The 17025-nt window shown below is 41.5% G+C and overlaps 1 protein-coding gene across 1 annotated transcript in view; it reads left to right on the top strand.

Annotated features, from left to right (window-relative positions):
* The window catches only part of LOC124397120 (deleted in malignant brain tumors 1 protein-like), a 224632-nt gene that overhangs the window by 140746 nt on the left and 66861 nt on the right, over positions 1-17025 (top strand). The window contains exons 13-17 of the mRNA XM_046866619.1: positions 66-344; positions 1261-1575; positions 11374-11652; positions 13099-13413; positions 13492-13770. Of these exons, the coding sequence (XP_046722575.1) occupies positions 66-344; positions 1261-1575; positions 11374-11652; positions 13099-13413; positions 13492-13770 (1467 nt within the window). The remainder of the gene's footprint in view (positions 1-65; positions 345-1260; positions 1576-11373; positions 11653-13098; positions 13414-13491; positions 13771-17025) is intronic.

Below are 17025 nucleotides of genomic sequence, written 5' to 3'. Positions count from 1 at the left end.
TTTTGTTCCAAAAAACTTGTTTAATCATATATCGGTATTAAATTATTATTTTTCTGTATGATTAGACATGCAGGCTCCTACACTGACTCGGATCTCCCCAAACTCTGTGGTATCAATTGGAGAAGTCGTTCAGTTCAGATGTTCCACACCCAGCCCAACATGCATCTCTGTAGACTTCAGTTTATATAAAACTGGAACATCAATAAAGAAGCAAACTGCAGAGTCTACAACAACATTTACTCTGACTGTAGAAGCCTCACATCAGGGCGAGTACACCTGTGATTACACATACAGGGAAAGTAACTCCACTTCATCCAGGAGCAGCTCCATTAACATTACTGTGGGTAAGTGAAGGCAGGATGTTATACCAGTATTAATCAGTAAATTAATTTTAAAATCCTCATTAAAAAAAATCACTGATTAATTGTTATTCTAACCAAGAATTAGCACATATATTTAAATAATTTAAATATAGTGTTATTGCAAGTGGCTTCAATAACAGCCAAAAACAAACACTTTCAAGTCAGTAATAGGTGAATATTTCAGCCTAAGCTTCTACTACTGATCAGTAATTTAGTGTTACTTTTATTAAAAAAAAAAATGTTCCATTTTATAAGAAGATAATCAACAGGGTGATCATAAACTCCTCTCCTTTCAAATATTTGCATATGATTATATGATGGAAATATGAAAGTTGTACCATATGATTTCCTGTGTAATTTGGAATTATAGAAATAATAAGTACAGGAACATAACTATAAAACTATAATGGAATATTAATCAGCAAATTTTTCAGATTTAAAAATTCAGCAATACTGTGTTAGAAATCTTACCTACATTTACACTTATATTTGATAATTTAAGAACCCCTGGATGATAAAGGTCTATAGACATCTACATTTGATTTTTTTTTTTTTTTTTTGATTAGCTGCTCCTTCAACCTTCAGCTGTTATGATACAAAATTATTTTCATGGATGCAAGTTGAATTGTTATTCTTCCCAGCAAGTGTTGCATGGTTAGGGCTTATCAACAAGCTAAACTTTTCAGCTGAGACTCTGTAGTTCAGATGGAAAACACCTTTTTATAATAACTTCAGTTTGACATTCAACAAGAATGCAAGGCTTGTTTATAGTTAAATTTTTGCAAACTCAGCTGCTGTTGTGTCTAATATTATTACGTGTTTATAATTATGAGTACAACTAATGAACAGAAAAAACAGTCCTTAATAAAACTTTGTTTTTTTTTATATAATTAATCAGTCCATAATCAGATCAGGCTGGTGAATGGTTCAAGTAACTGTTGTGGTCGAGTGGAGATCCAGCACAAAGCCAAGTGGGGAACAGTGTGTGATGATTACTGGGACTTAAAGGATGCAGAGGTGGTGTGTAGGCAGCTTGGATGTGGTAAAGTCGTCAGTGCTCCTCATTCTGCTCGCTTTGGTCAGGGACTTGACCCAATCTGGCTGGATGATGTTCAGTGTACTGGAACTGAGAGCTACATAGATCAGTGCTCACACAGAGGATTTGGAGTACATAACTGCGGACACGGTGAAGATGCTGGAGTCGTGTGCTCAAGTAAGTTATTATTTTGTTTCAATAACCTGTTCCAATAAGCATTTTTATGTACTAAATTACTATTTTTCTATATGATTAGACATGCAGACTCCTTCACTGACTCGGATCTCCCAAACTCTGTGGTATCACTTGGAGAAGTCCTTCAGTTCAGATGTTCCACACCCAGCCCAACATGCATCTCTGTAGACTTCAGTTTATATAAAACTGGAACATCAATAAAGAAGCAAACTGCAGAGTCTACAACAACATTTACTCTGACTGTAGAAGCTTCACATCAGGGCGAGTACACCTGTGATTACACATACAGGGAAACATCCTCCACTTCATCCAGGAGCAACTCCATTAACATTACTGTGGGTAAGTGCAGACAGGATGTTATACCAGTATAAATCAGTAATTATTATTTCTTATTAAATAATCACTAATTAATTGTTATTCGAACCAAGAATAAGCACATATTTGTTTATAATTGAAAGATAGTGTTAGTGTAAGTGGATTCATTAATAGCCTAAAACAAACGCTGTCAGTCAGTCTGTAGTTCAGATTGGAAACACTTATATATTATATATTATAAATTCAGTTTGACATTCATCAAGAATGCAAGTTTACTCATAGTTCATACTTCACTTTTCTGCAAACTTAGCTGCTATTGCATCTAATATTCTAACATTTGTATAACTAATAAGTACAAGGAATGAACAGAAAAATCAAACTTCTTTTTTTATATAATAAATTAGTCTATAATCAGATCAGGCTGGTGAATGGTCCAAGTAACTGTTGTGGTCGAGTGGAGATCCAGCACAAAGCCCAGTGGGGAACAGTGTGTGATCATTACTGGGACTGCAGAGGTGGTGTGTAGGCAGCTTGGATGTAGTAAAGCCATCAGCGCTCCTCGTAATGCTCGCTTTGGTCAGGGAAGTGAACCAACCTGGCTGGATGATGTTCAGTGTACTGGAACTGAGAGCTACATAGATCAGTGCTCACAGAGGGGATTTTGGTTTGGTTCTCTCCCTGTTGTTCGCCTGAGTTAAGACCCTGGACTGTTTTTGGACAGTGTTTTTGTCTTTGCCCCATTGCTTAGTGTGCTATTATATTAAAACCTGTATTTTCCTTACTCCATGTGTGCATCCTGCATTTGGGTTCTCACTCACCTAGTCACCCAATAGAGCAGGGGTGTCAAACTCAAATTTACAGTGGGCCAAAACTAAAAATTGGTCGTGGGCCATACTTAATATTTATTTAAAAATTGACTGCAATTGTGCATGTTTTTCCTTCTCTCCAGATGTGTAATGTTGAACCTTTTTATATGGAAACAAACTTTAGTTTTGCATAAACATTGAATCTGGAACAACCAAAGTTTATTATTATAAACACATGAAAAATTTATTTTGAAATAAAACACATCAGTGATATTTGTTTCTTATTATGTCTCTCTATTTATAGCCTTTCAAATTCCTTTATTATATAAAACTTTTTTTTACTGGCCAACAACAAAACAACCAAAGATAATAATAATATCCTTCAATAAAATAAAAAAAAACAATCTTTCAACTATGAACAGTCCATGCATAAAGATAACATTCATCAATTTGCTCAGTTTCTACACTCTGATTTATTCTGATTGATTGAAGCCAGATACCTGGCATCTCTTCTTAGATGCAAGTGCATCAATGTCTGGGGTTAGGCTCTAAGCTGAAGAAATCCCCAGGATTGAGTGAAGGTGTTCATCAGATAGACGACTCCTGAGTGGTGTTTTGTTCATCTTCATCAAAGAGAACAGTTGCTCACAAAGATATGTGCTGCCGAACATAAAGAGTGTTTGAGCAGCTTGGACATGGAGTTGGGGAAGTGTGTCAGGGAGGAAAGATGGAAACTGTGCAGCACACACAGAGTTGTACTTTAACTTCACCGTGTCACTACACTGAAATTCAATCAGCTCCATTTGGAGGTTGGTGCGCTTTCCACGTCAACCACAAATGGATTACTGAGCAGATTAAATATGCATTTCTGGGATTCAAAATCAGGTTTTTCAGCAAACTGTGCACTAGGCAACATGGCGGGAGAGATCTGCACTTTCATTGTTTGGCAGCACGGAAAATGACTGAAGTTTCCTTTCAGCATCTGAGTCTCCCACAGGCACAACTCGTACATATCCGTGATGACGTGGCTCCGCCCCTGAAGCTGCAGGTTGAGCACATCGAGATGGCTCAGGATGTCACACAGGAATGCCAAGTCACACAGAATCTTTCTATCTCTGAGCTCGGTTGTGTCTTTCCCTTTGCTTTCCACAAACTGACAAATTTCCTCATGCAGCTCAAAACATCTGTTCAGTACTCTTCCTCGGCTTAGCCACTTCACATCTGTGTGATAGGGCACGTCTGTGTATTCTGAACCAAACTCCTCCAGAAAAGACTTAGCGGTGATTCAAACCTTTGGCTCTTATGAAGTTAACTACTCGTGTTAAGGTGCTTATACCATGTTCCATTTTCAGTTCTTTGCTACACAACGCTTTCTGGTGTATGATGCCGTGATAAACTGTAAGCTCACCTGCATGGTTCTCCCGCATCTTCTCCCGAATCCTGCCCACCAGCCCACTCTTTTGACCACACATCGCGGGCGCATTATCTGTCGTCAGATGTTTATCCCAAGGCAGCCTCATTTCATTTACACATTTGGATACCTCTTCAAAGATTTATTTTCCAGTGGTTGTGCCATGCATTGATTTTAATCCCAAAAGTTCCTCTGTAACACACAGACTCGAGTCCACTCCACGGATGAAGATTGACAGCTTGGCAGTATCAGATGTGTCACTGCTCTCATCCACAGCAAGGGAGTATGCAATAAAATCTTTTTCCTTTTTCATCAGCTGTTCATGTAAATTGGTGGTGAGCTCACATGTATGCTCAGCCATGGTGTTTCTGCTCAGGCTCACATTTAAAAATGCTTGCTTTTTAGCAATCTACAGCAGCCTCACTTTGTGATTTATCTTTTGTGAACATAGTCTGCCGTGAAACCAGACTTTTTTTCATCTCCTCTACCTTCTGGAACTTTTGCTTTACGTCCAGGTCCTTGTACTTGTCGTGGTGTTTCGTTTCATAGTGTCTTTTTATGTTATATTCTTTCGTTACAGCCATGGTGGCTCCTCACATGAGACAAACAGGTCTGTCCTTTCCATTTGTGAACAGATAATCTGCCTCCAACCTGTCTTGAAAGCTCCCGTTTTCCATCTTTCGTTTGCCCATTTTTGGGGAGGGGTGGATTAAGTTTGTTCAAGCAGACTGATGGCATGGATACCGATGATTGTGGACAAAAAAGGAGGAAGGTGTTTTAGCGGTCTCAACTGACGCGCCAATGTACTAACAAAGCATTCTAGGATTTGTAGTATTAGCGGTGTATGCGCTACATACTGGCGGGCCAGCTCTAATACACTTTTGATATGATCTCGCAGGCCAAATTTAATTACACCGCGAGCCAGATTTGGCCCGTCGGCCTGAGTTTGACCCCCTGCCATAGAGAGACACGCTGACAGAATAATTTAGTTGTGCATCGTGTTCCCTGCTCTCCTGATAGTCTGCTAATGCTTATTTGGGGTTTAGATAATTATACTGATCATTTATACTTGATGGGAAAATATACTGTACAATAAAAAAGGCAGTAGGATATCAGTGAAGTAAGGAAATTAATTATAAAGAATAAATATTAACATGCATTTTGTTTGTATTAGATGCTGCTAACATACGACTCACTGGTGGCAATCACTCCTGCTCTGGTAGAGTGGAAATCTATTCTAATAACCAGTGGTGGAAAGTGTGTGATAATAGCTGGGATCTGAATGATGCACATGTGGTGTGTAGACAACTTGGATGTGGTAAAGCTGTCAGTGCTCATCAAAGTGCCCACTTTGGTCAGGGAAGTGGCCCAATATGGCTGGATAATGTTCAGTGTTCTGGAAGTGAAAGTGACATCACACAGTGCCGTCATAATGGATTTGGGACACACAACTGTAGCCATGGTGATGCTGGTGTTACTTGCTCAGGTACAGAAAACTTTTACTTTATGACATTCTAATAAATGTGATTATATTTATATATCACGTATTACCTTTTATTAATTAATTAAAAATATATATATTTTATAAGCAATTAATTTCAGTCATTTTACATAAAATGTTAATAAATCATTTTCAATCAGATGTAAAATCTGAGCTAGAAGTTAAAACAGAGTCAATAGCGTTTTTGAGGTCAGACCCTCTCTGAGATTGTGCCACAGAGTAGTATGTGAACCCAACTGCAGCAACAGACCCAAACAGGTTAAAAGTTGGAAGGTGATTGACTTAATGAACAGAAGAAAACATAAGGAAAACAATGGGGACATCTGGTGGAGATCAGAGGCCTGACAGAACCCTATAATCCTGAAATGCAGATCTTCAGAACCAGGTTACAGCTGCAAATTCCACAACAGGCTGAAGTTGGCTGGCTGTTAAATTTGATTTGCTTAACAGCTGCTGTTGATAATTTATGTCACTCGGGGTGTGCTGTTACAAAATTATTTTTATTATAACAATAACAAATGGTAATATAAGAAGAGGTGGAGAACTGTAATGCTGTTATCACAACATGTGGTGACTTTATAACTCAATGGTTCAGACCAAACTGCTGCTCTTGGGCCCTTGAGCAAGTCTCTTAACCATCAGGTGCTCAGGTGTATAAACTTACACTTCAGGTATAAGTGGCTCTGGAGAAGGGTATCTGCCAAATTAAATATATGTAATTTATTGAGTTACTAGTAAATTATTTCAGATCAGTATCTTTATATTTCATGAATGTTATATTAAATGTGAATGTCTCATTGTACATGTACATGGTTTAATCAGTGGCGAGCCTTTAGGGCCAACAAGGTATTCTCTGCTGGCCTTAATACTATCAGAACAAATTACTTTTTAAAATGTTTTTCCCTAATGAATATTTATTAAATAATTACTAAAGTCTATTCTCTTCATTTCAGTGCTTTTCTTTTGGTTGTACTGGTTTCAGTAGTATATGTTTATGTTAGAGTTTCTATCCAATCATATGTCAGCCATCATGTGTTGCCAGGGTCAAAAAATCTGCCTTAAGGCCTTCAGAATCAACACTGTGGGCACCTGTAGCTTCAAATACATGACAGTAAAACTGTTAATTTAACCAATCAAATTCTAATTGCTGACACGGGCCAATTAACCCTGGTGTTGTTAGTATTTTGATGTTCTTAGGTTGGATGAACAGAGATCACACTAATCAGAGCAAAGTTTAAAATTCTTGTAGATTTAATAGCTGTTTTCTTTTTTCATACCACAATGGCTGACAGACTGGTCTCAGATAGACTTACAAGACCATTTTCAAGACAGACTTTTCAAGCAAAGCTGGACATTGTGAGGAAAGATCAGCCAAAACAGATCAAAACATTTGTTAAGCTTTTTCCAGAACCATTGATTATATCGCTTTTTGCATTTCCCTCCTGGCTGCTAACGCTCTCTCTCGAGCCAGCGCGCTGTAAAGCGCCCAGGGAAACGATCTTGGCTCGTACGCCGACTTTATCAGGCTTCTCCTGGGGATGTTTGGTAAGGACATGGCGGACCTCCACTGTAGCTCCCTCGAGTCTAAGATGGCTTGGTCCCGGAGTTCTACAGAGCGTGCGGCTCCGTGCCATAGTCTTCACGAGGGCACGGTTCCGTCGCAGAGTCTTCACAAACGCGTGGCTCCGTCGCAGAGTTCCCACGAGCGCGCGGCTCTGTTGCAGAGTTCTCACAAGCGCCGCAGCTCTGTTGCAGAGTTCTCACAAGCGCCGCAGCTCTGTTGCAGAGTTCTCACAAGCGCCGCAGCTCTGTTGCAGAGTTCTCACAAGCGCCGCAGCTCTGTTGCAGAGTTCTCACAAGCGCCGCAGCTCTGTTGCAGAGTTCTCACAAGCGCCGCAGCTCTGTTGCAGAGTTTCCACGAGTGTGCCGCTCTGTTTCGAGGTTCCCACGGGCGTACCATTCCACCAGAGTTCCCACAAGCGTGCGGCTCTGTTGCAGAGTTCTCACAAGCGCGCAGCTCTGTTGCAGAGTTTCCACGAGTGTGCCGCTCTGTTCCGAGGTTCCTGCGGGCGTGCCTTTCCGTCTCAGAGCATCTACAGAGTCTCCACAAGCACTCCGTGCCACGTCTCCACGAGCATGTTTCGCCCCCAAGTCTCACTGAAGGCAACGTCTCGCCCCCCAAGCTTCCCTGATGGCGACGTCTCGTCCCCAAGTTTCCAAGATGGTGGGAGCTCACCTCCAAGTTCCCCGCAGGGCGACGGCTCGCCTCCAAGTTCCCCGCAGGGCGACGGCTCGCCTCCAAGTTCCCCACAGGGCGATGGCTCGCCTCCAAGCCTCTCTGACAGCGACGTCTTGCCTCCAAGTCTTTTTCTGACGGCGACATCTCGCCTCCAAGCCTCTCCGATGGGGACTCCTGACGGATTGTTTATAGTCGCCGGAGATTTTAATCACGCAAATCTCAGGACTGTGGTTCCCAAATTCCATCAGAATGTGGACTTTGCAACCAGAGGAGAAAACACGCTGGATGTTGTTTACACAAAAATCCGGGGCGCATACCGGGCAAAGCCCCGCCCCCAACTTGGGTACTCAGACCACATCTCTGTTATGTTGATCCCAGCATACAGACCACTCAGCAGGCGTTTAAGACCAGCTCAAAAACAAGTGAGAACCTGGCCAGCCGGATCCATGTCTGCTCTCCAGGACTGTTTTGAATGCACTGACTGGGACATGTTCAGGAAGCTGCAACCAATGGCGATTTCATCAACTTGGAGGAGTACACGTCAACAGTGACCAGCTACATCGGCAAGTGCATTGATGACATGACTATCACCAGGACCATCACTACACGCTCAAACCAGAAGCCATGGATGACCACCAAGGTTTGTGCGCTGCTAAAAACAAGAGACTCTGCTTTCAGAGCAGGGGACAAGACAGCCTTAAAAACAGCAAGAGCCAAACTGTCCTGTGCTATCAGAGAGGCGAAGAGCGCACACGCCAAGAGAATCCATGGCCACTTCCAGGACAGCGGAGACACCCGGCGCATGTGGCAGGGCATCCAGGCGATCACGAATTACAAGACCACATCACCTGCTTGTGACCATGACACCTCCCTTCCAGATACGCTGAACGACTTCTACGCCCGGTTCGAGGTGCAGAACAACTTGGTGGCGAGGAAGACAATCCCTCCTCCCAGTGACCAGGTGCTCTGTCTAACCACAGCTGAAGTAAGGAAAACTCTATGCAGAGTTAACCCACGGAAGTCTGCTGGACCTGACAACATTCCTGGCAGAGTGCTCAGGGAATGTGCAGAACAACTAGCAGATGTCTTCACTGACATCTTCAACATCTCCCTGAGCAGCGCCACTGTTCCTACGTGCCTCAAGATGACGACCATCATTCCTGTGCAGAAGAAGTCTTCTGTGTCCTGCCTCAATGACTATCGTCCCGTTGCACTCACACCCATCACGATGAAGTGCTTCGAGAGGCTTGTCATGAGGCACATAAAGACCCAGCTCCCACCCGCACTGGACCCCATGCAGTTTGCGTATCGTCCAAACCGCTCCACAGACGATGCCATCTCCACAACCCTCCATCTGGCCTTCACCCATCTGGATAACAAGGACTCTTATGTAAGTATGCTGTTCATAGACTTCAGTTCAGCATTCAACACAATTATTCCCCAGCACCTGATCGAGAAGCTGAGCCTACTGGGCCTGAACACCTCTCTCTGCAACTGGATCCTGGACTTCCTGACCGAGATACCTCAGTCAGTCCGGATCGGGAACAGCATCTCCAGCACCACCACACTGAGCACTGGAGCCCCTCAGGGCTGTGTGCTCAGTCCACTGCTGTTCACTCTGCTGACTCATGACTGTGCACCAACGCACAGCTCGAATCATATCATTAAGTTTGCTGATGACACGACCGTGGTGGGTCTAATCAGCAAGAACGATGAGTCAGCATACAGAGAGGAGGTGCAATGGTTAACAGCCTGGTGTGGAGCCAACAACCTGTCTCTGAACGTGGAGAAAACCCAAGAGATAGTTGTTGACTTCAGGAGAACACAGAGTGACCATTCTCCACTGATCATCGATGGATCTTCAGTGGAGATCGTCAAGAGCACCAAATTCCTTGGTGTTCATCTGGCGGACAACCTCACCTGGTCACTTAACACCAGCTCCATCACCAAGAAAGCCCAGCAGCGTCTCTACTTCCTGAGAAGGCTGAGGAAAGCTCATCTCCCTCCCCCCATCCTGACCATGTTCTATAGAGGGACCATCGAGAGCTTCTTAAGCATCTGCATCACTGCCTGGTTTGGGAACTGCACCGTCTCGGATCGCAAGACCCTACAGAGGATAGTGAGGACAGCTGAGAAGATCATCGAGTCTCTCTCCTCTATCATGGACATTTACACCACACACTGCATCCGCAAAGCACACAGCATTGTGGATGACCACACACACCCTTTTTGGGTGTGTGTGAGGTCGTCCACAATTACAGCATTGTGGACGACCTCACACACACTTTTCACACTCCTACCATCAGGAAAACGGTTCCGAAGCATTCGGGCCGTCACATCAAGACTGTGCAACAGTTTTTTACCGCAAGCCGTCAGGCTCCTGAACAAACATCTGGACTGAACTCTCTCTCTCACACACACACACACTTACACACAACTGAGTGACTGATCTGTACAACCGGACTCAACACACATACACTTCACACACCCAGGTTTCAGCACCATTCACACCTCTCATTATTGCAAAATGTTTACATGCCGTTTGTTGCTGATCTTCCGGGACTGTGATCACTTTATTTTGATTGCTGCTATTATATTTTATATTATTATAGAATTGCAAAATTCTGTTTACATTTCTGTTTACATTTTTCTGCTACTGTGCACCTTATTCTGTCACGACAGGTTTTACTGGCGGAGCTATTGCTATTTTTATATTTTGTGTATTGTGTATTGTCCTGCACTGTCCTGTGTTGTCTTGCACTGTCTTGTGTTGTCTTTTGCACTGTTTGCACCAGTTGCACACATGCACTTTATGTGGCGAGGATCTTAGTTCCTGGCCCTGTGTTCTTCTGTTCTGTGACTGTTGTTTTATGTTGTTTTATGTAGCACCTGGGTTCAGGAGAAACGTTGTTTCATTTCACTGTATACTGCATCAGCTATATATGGTTGAAATGACAATAAAAGCTTCTTGACTTGACTTGACTTGAAGTGTCCATAAATGTTTTCTTTTTGGAAAAGAAGCTCTTTCTGACTCATGACTGCAAGTGAATGGCAGAAATTAGAAAGTAATTAATCAAAATCTTCTGCCTTTTATTTATAATAAATCAGTCCATAATCAGATCAGGCTGGTGAATGGTTCAAGTAACTGTTGTGGTCGAGTGGAGATCCAGCACAAAGCCCAGTGGGGAACAGTGTGTGATCATTACTGGGACTTAAAGGATGCAGAGGTGGTGTGTAGACAACTTGGATGTGATGAAGCCGTCAGCGCTCCTCATAATGCCAGCTTTGGTCAGGGAAGTGAACAAACCTGGCTGGATGATGTTCAGTGTACTGGAACTGAGAGCTACATAGATCAGTGCTCACACAGAGGATTTGGAGTACAGAACTGTGGACACGAAGAAGATGCTGGAGTCGTGTGCTCAAGTAAGTTATTATTTAGTTTATTTCCAAAACCCTATTAAAGCATTTACATTAACATAATTATTAAATATTTATTCTGTATGATTAGACATGCAGGCTCCTACATTGACTCGGATCTCTCCAAACTCTGTGGTATCAATTGGAGAAGTCCTTCAGTTCAGATGTTCCACACCCAGCCCAACATGCATCTCTGTAGACTTCAGTTTATATAAAACTGGAACATCAATAAAGAAGCAAACTGCAGAGTCTACAACAACATTTACTCTGACTGTAGAAGCCTCACATCAGGGCGAGTACACCTGTGATTACACATACAGGGAAACATTCTCCACTTCATCCAGGAGCAACTCCATTAGCATTACTGTGGGTAAGTGCAGGCAGGATGTTATACCAGTATTAATTAGTAACTTTTTGTCACGGTGTGAGCGAAACAAAAGGCGGAAGCCGGAGTACAGCTCGCTCGGGTTTTAATGGCATGTGTGAGAGAGAGGTACACACACGCACACACACACACACACACGCGCGCGCGCACACATACACACACGGCAGTCCTTAGGTTGAAAAGACAGTCCGAGTAGCGCATTGGGAGAAGCGTAGCTGACCCGAGATGCACAGGGAGGGGAAGCGCAGCCGGTACGGGATTCTGGAGTCCGAATGAAACGGATGATAACGGAAGTCCTGTATGAAAGCCGGAACGACAGAACATGCAGTACGGGAAGTCCAACACAAACAATAACGAACGCTGTTTGGGGGTGAATGAGGAGCTTATATAGAAGCAGGGTGGAGTGATGATGAACCCCAGGTGAGCGTGATTAAACCTGGGGCTTCAGAGAGAGTGGAGGCATGAGTGATGATGAGCTCCAGGTGTGCCTCGTTAGACCTGGAGCTCTATGGAGAGTGGAGGCATAGAGAGCCACCAAAGGGGGCGTGGCAGGTGGATCCCTGACACTTTTATTCCTATTTAAATAATCACTGATTAATTGTTATTCTAACCAAGAATTAACACTTTTTTTTTTTACAATTTAAATATAGTGTTTTTGCAGGTGGCTTCATTAACAGCCAAAATCAAACACTGTAAGTCAGTAATAGGTGAATCATTCAGCCTAAGCTTTTACTACTAATCAGTTATTTAGTGTTACTTTTATTAAAAGAATAAAACATTCCATTTTATTAGAATATAATCAACAGGGTGTTGTGATCATAAACTCCTCCCCTTCTAACAATTACATATGATTATATGATAAAAATATGGAAGTTGTACCATATGATTCCCAGTGTAATTTGATACTATAGAAATAATAAGTACAAGAACATAACCATAAAACTATAATAGAATATTAATCAGCAAATTTTGTCAGATTTGAAAATTCAGCAATACTGTGGTAGAAATCTTACCTACATTTACACTTACATTTGATCATTTAAGAACCCCTGGAAGATGAAGGTCTATAGACATCTACATTTGATCCTATTTTGATAAGCTGCTCCTTCAACCTTCGTCTGTGATGATGCAAAATTATTTTTATTCAGTCAAGTTGAATTGTCATTCTTTCCAGAAAGTGTTGCATGGCTTGGGCTTATCAACAAACTGAACTGTTCAGCTGAGACTCTGTAGTTCAGATGGAAAACACTTTTTATAATAACTTCAGTTTGACATTTATCAAAAATGCAAGGCTTGTTTATAGTTCAAACTTTTCTGCAAATTCAACTGCTGTTGTCCTATTATTAAATTTTTCATAGCTTATGAGAAGAACCGATTAACATAAAAATCAGTCATTAATAAAAACCTTGTGTTGTTTATATAATTAATCAGTCCATAATAAGTTTAGGCTGGTGAACAGTCAGAGTAACTGTTGTGGTCGAGTGGAGATCCAGCACAAAGCCCAGTGGGGAACAGTGTGTGATCATTACTGGGACTTAAAGGATGCAGAGGTGGTGTGTAGGCAGTTTGGATGTGGTAAAGCCGTCAGTGCTCCTCGTAATGCTCGCTTTGGTCAGGGAAGTGAACCAACCTGGCTGGATGATGTTCAGTGTAATGGAAATGAGAGCTACATAGATCAGTGCTCACACAGAGGATTTGGAGTAGAGAACTGTGGACACCATGAAGATGCTGGAGTCGTGTGCTCAAGTAAGTTATTATTCTTTTTGTTCCAAAAACTTGTTAAATCATATTTAGGTATTAATTACTATTTCTCTGTTTTATTAGACATGCAGGCTCCTACATTGACTCGGATCTCCCCAAACTCTGTGGTATCAATTGGAGAAGTCCTTCAGTTCAGATGTTCCACACCCAGCCCAACATGCATCTCTGTAGACTTCAGTTTATATAAAACTGGAACATCAATAAAGAAGCAAACTGCAGAGTCTACAACAACATTTACTCTGACTGTAGAAGCCTCACATCAGGGCGAGTACACCTGTGATTACACATACAGGGAAAGTAACTCCACTTCATCCAGGAGCAGCTCCATTAACATTACTGTGGGTAAGTGCAGGCAGGATGTTATACCAGTATTAATCAGTAACTTTATTTCCTCATTAAATAATCACTAATTAATTGTTATTCTAACCAAGAATTAGCACATATTTGTTTATAATTGATATATAGTGTTATTGTAAGTCAAGTCAAGTTTATTTCTATTGCGCTTTTCACAACAGACATTGTCTCAAAGCAGCTTTACAGAAATCAACAGTGAAGGTAAACGGTGTGCATTTATCCCTGATGAGCAAGCCGTGGCGATTGTGGCAAGGAAAAACTCCCTTAGATGTTATGAGGAAGAAACCTTGAGAGGAACCAGACTCAAAAGGGGAACCCATCCTCATTTGGGTAACATCAAGATTAGATTAGATTAGATTAGATTCAACTTTCAAGAGTGTGATCATAAAGCTTTCAATAGTACAGAACACTGGAGAGTGAGAACTAGCATGATTACTGGAGTATAAGATTATAAGTGATGTTCTTTCTGCAGTCTTATACAGTCTATATGGTTAGTAGCTCCTAGTTTTATGAGCTCAGCATTTGTGATCATCACAGATCCAGTATCAGCTTTTCTATGCCAGAGCCTTTAAACACTCCAGGAGGTCCAATGTCAAAACTCCACACATGTAGTGGGATCCAATTGGCACTGGTACGTCTCTAGATGGTTCGGGATGTTTGCGAGTTCAGCATCTACTTCTTCAAAGGTCCGTAATCATCACGAGGTGGGAGGTGACTGGAGCTGGCCAAACCTCAGGGTGTCTCGGGATGGGGAGAGAAAGAGAAGCAGTGGAGAGAAATTAGCGTAGCTGCTGTTCATGATATTAACAGCACAAGATGATAATGTGCATGTGATCAGATGTTCTGGAGCACAAGGTTATGATGTGATGTGTGTTATGTGTAGGCTTTGCTAAAAAGATATGTTTTTAATCTACACTTAAACTGGGTGAGTGTGTCTGAGCCCAGAACACTGTCAGGAAGACTGTTCCAGAGTTTAGGAGCTAAATATGAAAATGCTCTACCGCCTTCAGTGGACTTTGCTATTCTAGGAACTACTAGAAGTCCAGAGTTTTGAGATCTCAGGGAGCATGGCGGATTGTAGCATGTTAAAAGACTGGAGAGATACACGGGAGCCAAACCATTTAGTGCTTTATAAGTAAGAAGTAATAGTTTGTAGTCTATTCGAAACTTAACAGGAAGCCAGTGTAGGGACGATAAGATTGGGGTTATGTGATCATATTTTCTTGACCTTTTAAGAACTCTGGCTGCTGCATTCTGAACTAACTGAAGCTTGTTTATTAATGATGCAGGACATCCACCTAGTAATGCATTACAATAATCTATTCCGGAGGTCATGAACGCATGGACGAGCTTCTCTGCATCGGATATAGATAACATTTTTCTTAACTTAGAAATACAGTGGAACCTCGGGTTACGAACGCCCCGGCATACGTATAATTCAGGTTACGAATCGCAGTTCATCAAAATTTTTGCCCCTGGTTACGAACAATATATCGGGATACAAACGTCGCTCACCAAAAAATCGCAGGCAAGTTGGTTGTTTTTGCTCTATCCACGCAGCTCGTCACATCAGTTAGCGTCCTGTGTCCCTAGCGAGAGCATCGTGTTACTTATCCGCTTGAACTTTTCCCGGCAGCAGCGTAACAACTCGTTAGTTGATGCTCGTGGAATGATGAGATGGACAATATTAGCCGATGCATAACCACTTTACTTGTTTTTATGAAGATAGATTAGCAGGGTTACAGTCTTTTCCGAAGTACAATACCCATAATGAATTTCACTCTGGACTTCAATACCAACTGATAGTAGCCTTAAAGAAACAGCTCTCATTTTCCCTCTAATGCAACAATTGTCTCAGCGTTCGTGTTAATAACACTGTCTTTAATATTCTATAATATAATATATAATAATATATAAATAATATAATATAATAAGATTCTCCTTCCAAACAATAACTCTCCCTCCTCCCCCTTCTACGAATGTCGTCTCCTGCAGCGAGTCTTCTCAAAGGGAAAGTACCCGGTAAAGATCTTTTCCTCTTTTGTATGTTTTTATGTGGTATAATTTTAATATAACATGTTAAAATTTAATAATATTAGTGAATATTGGCTTTATTTTTATTTAAGTAATATTTTTGGTTGTCCAGAACAAATGACCGAAGTTTCTGTTTATTATTATGGGGAAATTTGTATCGGGATACGAACTTTTCAGGTTACGAATAAAGTACCGGAACGAATTAAATTCGTAACCCGAGGTTCCACTGTATTTCTAAGGTGAAAGAAGGCTGTTTTTGTAACTTGGTTGATATGATATTTGAAAGACAAGTTGCTGTCTAAAATAACTCCCAGGTCTTTTACCGTTGAACTAGTGGTTACAGAACATCCCTCTAAATGCAGGTTGAGATGCTGAAGCTTCTGTATACTAGTTTTTGGGCCGATGAGCAAAATCTCCGTCTTATCAGAATTTAGTAGTAGAAAGTTATGGGTCATCCAATCTCTTATTTCCTTAACACACTCAGTTATTCGAGCTAATTAAGCTGTATCGTCTTGTTTAGATGAGATATATAGCTGAGTATCATCAGCATAACAATGGAAGCTAATTCCATGCCTTCTAATAATATTTCCTAACGGAAGCATGTATACTGTGAAGAGCAGGGGTCTTAGAACTGAACCTTGCGGCACGCCATAATTTACTTGCATTAGCCTGGATAACTCTTCATTTAAATCTACGAAATGGTAACGACTGGACAGGTAGGATTTAAACCAGCTTAATGCCTGTCCATGAATGCCGATGTAATTCTGTAGGCGATCGAGGAGGAGATCATGATCTATAGTGTCGAATGCAGCACTAAGATCTAGTAGAACCAACAGCGAGATGAAGCCTTGGTCTGAAGCTAAAAACAGGTCATTAGTGATTTTAACTAGGGCAGTTTCTGTGCTATGATGGGGCCTAAAACCTGACTAAAACTCTTCAAAAATATTGTTCTCTTGCAAGTGGAAACATAACTGGGCAGCGACAATCTTTTCTAAAATCTTAGACATTAATGGGAGATTTGAAATAGGTCTGTAATTCGATAGCGTGTTTGGATCCAGATTAGTTTTTTTAATGAGGGGCTTAATAACTGCTTACTTGAGGGATTTAGGGATATGATCTAACAATAGTGAGGATTTAATAATATTTAGAAGAGGCTCACCAGTTGTATATAACACTTCCTTCAGTAGTTTAGTAGGAATTGGATCAAAC

The sequence above is a fragment of the Silurus meridionalis genome, chromosome 14, assembly GCF_014805685.1.
Source record: "Silurus meridionalis isolate SWU-2019-XX chromosome 14, ASM1480568v1, whole genome shotgun sequence".
NCBI classification, from domain to species: domain Eukaryota; kingdom Metazoa; phylum Chordata; class Actinopteri; order Siluriformes; family Siluridae; genus Silurus; species Silurus meridionalis.
The sequence above is the reverse complement of the archived record's forward strand: the minus strand, read 5'-3'. Positions and strand labels throughout refer to the sequence as shown.